This window comes from Cebus imitator, unplaced genomic scaffold (assembly GCF_001604975.1).
Source record: "Cebus imitator isolate Cc_AM_T3 unplaced genomic scaffold, Cebus_imitator-1.0 Scaffold23, whole genome shotgun sequence".
Classification (NCBI taxonomy): domain Eukaryota; kingdom Metazoa; phylum Chordata; class Mammalia; order Primates; family Cebidae; genus Cebus; species Cebus imitator.
Window position 1 is genome coordinate 771,341 of NW_016107338.1, and position 8,030 is coordinate 779,370.

The 8,030-nt window shown below is 45.6% G+C and overlaps 1 protein-coding gene across 7 annotated transcripts in view; it reads left to right on the forward strand.

Annotated features, from left to right (window-relative positions):
* Window positions 1–8,030, forward strand: part of SFXN5 (sideroflexin 5) — a 129,130-nt gene that overhangs the window by 43,574 nt on the left and 77,526 nt on the right. For all 7 annotated transcript variants that reach the window (XM_017521955.2, XM_017521956.1, XM_037736120.1 and 4 more), the window contains 3 exons: window positions 3,360–3,386; window positions 3,994–4,048; window positions 6,304–6,329. In XM_017521955.2, the coding sequence (XP_017377444.1) occupies window positions 3,360–3,386; window positions 3,994–4,048; window positions 6,304–6,329 (108 nt within the window). The remainder of the gene's footprint in view (window positions 1–3,359; window positions 3,387–3,993; window positions 4,049–6,303; window positions 6,330–8,030) is intronic.

Sequence of the window (8,030 nt, forward strand, 5' to 3'; positions counted from 1 at the left end):
CCCGTAATCCCAGCTATTCAGGAGGCTGAGGCAGGAGAATCACTTGAACCTGGGAGGCAGAGGTTGCAGTGAGACAAGATCGTTGCACTCCAGTCTAGGCAACAAGAGCATCTCAAACTCTGTCTCAAAAATAATAATAGTATTAATAATAATAAAAAGCGTGGCATAGTAAACATAAACCAGTAACACTGTCTATTATTGTCAGGTGTTGTGTACCATACATAATTATAGGTGCTAGACAGCAATGCAGTAGATTTGTTTACACCAGCATTACCACAAATGTGAGTAATGCATTGTACTGTGACTTCAGGACAGCCACGAGGTCAGAGGCCATAGGAATTTTTCAGCTCTCTTGTAATCTTATGGGACCACTATTGTATATGTGGCCTGTCATTGACCAAAATGTCCTTAGGTGGCAATGCCTGTATTAAAGTCAAGACAGCAACCATGTTGGGTGAGGTGGCTCACACCTATAATCTCAGCTACTGAGGAGGCTGAGGCAAAAGAATAACTTGAACCTGGGAGGTGGAGTTTGCAGAGGGCCGAGATTATGCCACTGCACTCCTGCCTGGGTGACAGTGAGACTCTGTCTCAAAAAAAAAAAAAAAAAAAAAAGCAACCACACAGTATCAAACCACTGGGGACCTCCTTCTCAGCATTGTGCTAATGGCCTGTTCATGAATCCAGCTTTCTTAGTGGGTCATTTCTCTGGGAGCCTTTCTGTTTCCCTGGAGAAGGTGTCTACATCCTGGTGTCCTGGGAGCTGGATGAAAATGGGCTCCTTCAGAGACCTGTATTCAGCGCTCAGACCCTTGCCTGGTCCCCCTGTGCCTGTGACCATGTCTGGGCTGTGCTGATTCAACTTCTCTGGAGAATAAACCTCCATCACCTGGGTGGGGACTTTGGCCCTTCCTGGTCCGTGCACAGGGACATTTGCAACCTCTCTCCCTGTTTTCTGACCCTGCCGCCTGTACCTTTGCAGTGTCTGGAGCGTCTAGTTGGGCTGAGCCCACTCACTCCTCACTGAGCATGTGGGGGGCACTTCCACCCTCTGCAGCACTGCCAACCACTCACCTCTTCATCAGCTCACCACCTTTCAAAGATGTGTGACATCTTCCGCCTGCTATCTTGTCCCCTTCCTCCCTGAGGGGGGGTTTTCAGCTGGTTTATTCTTTTGCTGTTCTTTTATCGAGGATTTGATAAGAAAAGGAGAAGAAACTGTGCGTTGGCCTCACTGTGCCTTACCAAAGCCAACTTAAGTCTAGGGTATACGTCTGTTTTAGAAGGTGATATTCCTTCATGAGGCACGTATTGAGCACCTACTGTGTGCTAAGCCCTGTGGGGATGGGACGTGCTAGGAGACAGTGCTGAAGAGCCGGTTCCTGCCTCTGAGTGGCCTGACTGTGAATCCAGAGGGGAGAGGATGCAGAAGGTTATGACTGAGGGGGAGAGTGTGGGGTGTTAGAAGTCTGTACACAGGGCCTGGGTGGCACCAGGGACAGAACCCAGACTTGAGGGTGCACTTCAGGAAGGTGCTTACTGAGCAGAGAGGGGAGGATCAGATTTTTATTTTTATTTACTTTTTTTTTTTTTTTTTATTTTTTTTTTTTTTAAATAATCTCTTTGCTGTTAGGTTCTCACTTAACCTTTGTGCTAGAAGTGATTCTGCTTTTGGCTTTTCTCTCATCAGCCCCTCTGTTCCCCAATTATTATTTTTTTTAAATCAACTGCTTCTAATCTCCCTGGGTCTGGAATAGCAGACAATCAAGTGTGTTGGAAATGTGTCTAAAATAAGAGTTAATTAGGCTGTGAAGTAAGGTTTGAGGGACTCAGCTGTGAGTAAAATGCATAAACTTTAATGTATCAATTTTATAACATCTATTTTTACTACCCAGTAGCCTTCTTAACTTCTGCAGCTTAATTTATGTTCCAGATGACCAACATTGCCATATACATGAGGCATAACAACCATTCTATTATAAAACTTTAAACATCAGCTGCTGTCTGTATATTTCTTCTATCCCCATAGCCTTCTTTCTCCATTAAAAAAATATACCAGCCTTTGGTTTGCCCATGGTGTAAATTTTTTATTTTTTGTTTTTGAGACAGGGTCTCGCTGTGTCATCCAGGCTGGAGTGCTGTGCCACAGTCATGGTTCACTGCAGCCTCTACCTCCTGCGTGCAAGTGTTCTCCTTGCCTCAGTTTACTGAGTAGCTGGGTCCACAAGCACATACCACCATGCCTGCTAATTTTTAAATTTTTTTTGTAGAGGTGGGGTCTCCCTTTGTTGCCGAGGGTAGACTGATTCTGGGCTCAGTGATTTTCTTGCATTGGCCTCCCAAAGTGTTGGGACTACAGGCATGTGCCACTGTGCCTGGCCCCCAGCCCACAGTGTAAATTTTTATTTTCCATGTTTCTTTGATTTGAAAAGGCCTACTTTATCACATTATAATATCTGTAAAATGAAATGAGTCTTTTAATTGATGGGGGTCTTGATATTACATGATAGTTTTCTTTTGTATGTGGTACATAATAGTGTATGTTAGGATCAGTGGTGTCTTACATTCAATGCAATACAGTATTTAGGTCATTTGAAGGGATTGACAAATTATTCTGTTTCTCCAACCTGTCTCTGTGCTGGAAAGAGACAACCTCATCATCATTTGAAAGGAACTTTTTTCTCCCTACAGCCTTCTTATAATAACAGCAAGCCTAATAATGCCAACAACAGTAAGCACTTATAAGCACATGATACTGTGCTGACACTGCTCTGAGAGCTTCCCATTCACCTCTTAAATGACTCTGTGTTAGAGGCGTGGCTATTATGCCCATTCCACAGATGAAGAAACTGAGGCTGAGAGGTAGAAGTGGCACAGCAGGGAATCCAGGCTATCTCTGAAGAAATTGTATATACTATGCTGCCACTAGTGATTCTGGGAGACAGTTGAAGTATCTTCATTTAAATCAGAGGTTTTTTTTTTTTTACTTAGTTTATTAAACTAATAAATCAGAGGTTTTTACCTACTTATGACTTAGAGTCAACTAGGGAGCTTTAGGAAAATGCTGAAAAAATTCTCCAAGGAATTCTTGAGTGCAGGCAGAGTCAAGAACCCCTGGCTTAATTGATCCACCTGAGGTCCCCTAGCTCTGCCATTCTGGGGCCTCTCTGGCCCTTACTATCTGATGCCACACCTCCGGGATAGGACAGCTGCCCAGTGTGGGCTGGCAGGGACAGCCTAAGCCTCTTATGCTTTTGGAGCTGAATCCCTTGGTTAGAAAACATGGGTGGGAAACCTTAAACCGATATGTGCTTTTAATTTTTGTCGTTTTCTTTTTCCTTTCTCTCTCTTTCTTCCAGCTCTGGAGTGCACAGAAAATCAAGCAGGTAATCCAGTTTTGGATTCTTTATTTACTTCTTCATGCTATCCTGGACTCCACCCTGCCCTGTCCCAGGGATTTAGTGGAAGCACCTCCTCCCATGGCTCTTCCGCGCTCTCACATTTGCCCCTAGCCCCCTCACCCCTTCTTCCTCCTTGAGCACCCAAGGGCCAGAGTCTGTGAAGCCTGGAGCTCAGGCCAGAGTGGCCTTTCCCTGGGTTCTCTGAGCTCCGGGAAGAGACAGGGCTTTGTCCACAAAATCCTTACGTGCCTACCATGTGCCAGGCATGGGGGTAGAGGGCCTGTAAGGTAGACACAATCCCATTCCCCATGGAATTTTGCTCTCCCCTACATTCAGCTTTTAGGATAAGTTAGGAGGAGGGGTGCTGTCTGTTTATGGCCCATGTTTTGGTATTCTCTTGCCTTGAGTGGTGTAAAGGCCTAATTGACGACAAGGCAACATACAGCCACTGTGTCTGAATCTTCCCAGGGAAATTGTCCTCTTCCCTCCTTCCTCCCCTAATGCCTCTGCTTTTCTTCCTCCTCCCTCTTCTTCCCCCTTTCCCCTCCCTGCATCCCTGTCCCCACCCATTCTCTGTTCTCGCTTTTGCCAGGCTATTCTACACCCGGACACCAATGAGAAGATCTTCATGCCCTTCAGAATGTCAGGTAAGCTCCTGGGGCCCTTCTGGTTCTGGTCAGCCTGGGGTGCTTATTCCACTCACAGCTCCAGGAGCGTCCAGATGTGTTGGCCTAAGGATGGGACACAGCCTGTCACAATTGTGGCCACATTTGCACCTACCTGTTCACCTCAGCTCAACCGTACAAGATGCTGGCCAGGCCTCAGAATCCTCTATGGAGCTTGCCCGCCTTTTCTGCATGAACAGTTGGGGTGGAGCCGGAGCTTCCACAGGTGAATCTGGTTGTCCCTGCCACTACCCACCCTACATCACTCAGCACCCACTAGGACAGCCTCAATGATGCCTCCATAAGCAAGCCCTGGCTTCTACAAGTCATTCCCCATCTCTTATCCATGCATGACCTGCTGTTTCCTTCCAAGTCATGCTCCCTGCCCTACCCCTTTTAGGCAGCCAGTCTCCAGCTTAATTTTCTGTTCTCTGATCCTGCAATGAGCTCTCCCTTCCCTTCAGAATGGATGCACTGCTGTACACATACAGAAGGTGGGATTCCTGTTCTGTAGAGATCAGTGGGCAGTGTGGGAGACAAGATCCCTACCCCAGGAAGTCCTGTTGTCACTGAAGAGGCAGCTGTGTATATGTGGGCTCTAGGGCTTAGAAAGCACTGGCATGTACACGAGCTGGGCCGGCATGCTTATCTCCCCAGTGGTTCTGAGAGTCACTGCAGAGTCACACTCATGGGTGCGCTGATGCCTCTTCCTTGCCAATTCTCAGTGCAGTGGGACGCACCCATCTTGAGTGATGAGGGTGGGATGGGAGAGTACTGCTGCTGCTGCCTTGGGAAGGCCTCAGGGGGGTGGAGAAAGGCAGTCTTAGTCAAATGGGTCAGTCAGGCTCCCCACCCCCAGAGAGCCTGACCTCATTGTGGGCAAGAAAATAAACAACCAGGGAGTGGATGGACATGTGATGTTATTGTGTAAACTGGGGCAGTGAGTGCCCTGTGACCCCCTTGCTTTGTCATGTCAGAACTCTAAGGCTCTGAGCATTTTTTTTTTCTTTATATTTGAGACAGAGTCTCACTCTGTTGCCCAGGCTGGAGTGCAGTGGCGTGATCTCTGCTCATTGCAGCCTCCACTGCCCAGATTCAAGCAATGCCTCAGCCTCCTGAGTAGCTGGGACTGTAGGCACACACCACCATGCCCAGCTAATTTTTGTATTTTTTAGTAGAGACGGGTTTTCACCATGTTGGCCAGGCTGGTCTTGAACTCCCGACCTCAAATGATCTGTCTGCTTTGGTTTCCCAAAGTGCCAGGAAGGGCTCTGAGCATCCTATAGTTGTGGTTGTAGACACTCCCAGTCCCTGTACCCGGCATAGCAGGCTCTAACCCTGAGCCTGGCTTCACTTGTAATTCCTGACCTTTTTGAGTCATGCATTCCTCTGAGGCCCCAGTCAAACTCTGGTTCTCTCCCCAGAGAGCAGTGAGTAGGAGAGCGATGGCTCATGTGTGTGCATGATTATGCACACTCAGGATGCAAGGCTTCACTTGAGATGTAAGTCAGATAAGCCTGATCCCGCTGTCCAGCCACTGCTCACCGGCTGCCATGGTTAGAGGTTGGGGACAGGAGGCTGTCCACTGACAGCAGTTGGGGCTGTGGAGGGAGCTTTGCTTGGGGGCTGAGAGCAGTGAGGAGGCCGTACCCAGGGCCTGGCTGCACTTCACCCTTGCTCCCTACTGAGCCACTGGGGATGCCACAGATTTAAGAAGCTTTGGCACTTAGAGGTGCATGGCTCAGATAGGGAGGGAATTTTCTTTCCAGAAATGGCCATGATGCTGGGGAAGTAAGGGCCTGTGTTAGAAAGACAAGCTGAGGGAAGAAGGAAAACATTCTGGGGTCCTTGGAGGATGTTCAGCTTCATGTAGTGAGTGTGCGCAGGGGTGTCATGCCTCGCAGGAAATCGTGGGAGGATCACCACATGTGGAGTGGTGGTGCCCGAGGCAGCGGCAGCCCTGCCTGCAGGAACAGGCCTCTGGGTTCCAGTGGAGAGTGAAAGCTGCCTGGCCAAAAACATCAGAGAAGAGGAGGCTGGGGACACAGGGACCCCTCTGCCCCGGCGAGGGCTGAGCTGGGAAAGGATCTGTGAGATTGGAGATGCCTCCCGCCTAACTGACCTGAGCCCCTTTGTCAGGACCATTGACGGCCTCAGACCTAACCTGGAAGCTCCTGGGTATCTCAGGTGAGATTCGGGTGGATTTTAAGGCCTGACCCTTTTCTTCTTGTTCACAGGTTACATTCCTTTTGGGACGCCAATTGTAAGTATTACCTTCAAAGGATTCCCTTTTAAAAAATTATTTTAAATGTCTAATGTTACATTATTGCTCACAGATACTTGACTGAGTTGTTGATTCAGGATAAATCAATTCCTGGAGGGAAATTACCAAATAAAATAATACGTATTTCTTACCGTGTCTCTCGATGCTGTTCGGCAAACCTCTTTTCATAAAAAGCCTGATGACTTAAATCCAGTGTGGAGTAGAAATTGCCTTCTTCCCTGCACGTTTTCTGTCCCCAGTGTTGTCATTAGCACCTGCTAGTCATAGAGAAGTTTTCTCAAAGAACCTGGGAAGTAGGAGTGGAAGCATGCCTTCTGAAAAATCTAAGTTTAAAATTAATTCAGAAAGAATTTTCAGCATTTTCTTTTGTTCAGTTTTAGAATCAGGATTATGTTTACTCTTTATTTTTATTGGAATAAAACATACAGAAAGGTGCATTCATCATAAATGTACAAATTTATGTACATTTTCAAAAAGCAAGCATATCCAGTAAACATCATTTAGATAAGGAATCAGTCTGGTATCCTCCCAACTGAGCTACTTCAGCCAGCTCACTTAAAGATTCAGAACTTCATCAGCATCTCGGAAAGCTCACATGTGTCCTTCCCAATCACCACCCCCATAGGAAATCACTTTTCTGACTTTTGTATTTTAGTTTTGCTTGTTATTGAACTTTATGTAAATGAAATCATCAGTATGTGCTCTTTTTTGTGTCTGGCTGCTTTTACTCCATATTTTGAGATTTGTTCATATTGTTATCTGTAATGTTTGTTCTTTTTTCATTGCTATATAATATTCCATTGCCATAAAAATTCAGAATTTCTTTATACTACTGTTGGTGAACATTGGGTTTTTCTAGTTTTGGGTTTACAACAAATAGTGCTGTTTTGAACATGCTTGAACATGTCTTTTAGTGGATATATGCCCTAATTCCTCTTTGATATAAACCTAGGAGGCTAAATTAAAACAGGCAACAACTATAATAAATGCAATGTGTGATCTGAGAATGGATCTGGGTTGGAGCAGGTGGTGTGTAAATTGTATTGCAGTTTCTTACAATGCTAAAAATGCACTTACAATATGACCAGATAACCCTACTTTTAGGTATTTATCTAAGGTAAATGAATATGTTTGTCTGCACACAGATCTGTATTTGAATGTTTATAGTAGCATTTTTCACATTAGTCTAAAACTGGAAACAGACAAAAATGACCAACAGATGTTAAAACTACTGGGTAAAGAACTAATTGAGAACAGAATGTTTGCCTAGTCTCAAATTTTTCTATAACTATCATAGATATTATTCCTTCTATGTTAACAATAGTTGGCATCCTCTTGAGTTCCCCTTCTGCCTCTTCCTTTAATGCTTTCTTGAAACTATCAGTATTTAGATACTGTTAATACCGTCTTTGTGTGCTTTTTTTATTCAGTAGTTAAAAATTTACTCCTGTCATTATTTATTTTGATATGCAAATTGGGCCACTTTTGACCCAACCTTAAATTAGTTTCTCTATTTGACATGTCCCCTTAGTCTTTGAGAGCTTCAGTACTCCCTGACACAACAGGATCTTCTAGGTTCACCTTTTCTTTCCCCTCCCCTTCCCTTTCCCCTCCCCTTCCCTTTCCCCTCCCCTTCCCCTCTTTTCTTTCCTCTCTTTCCCTCCCTCCTTCCCTCCCTCC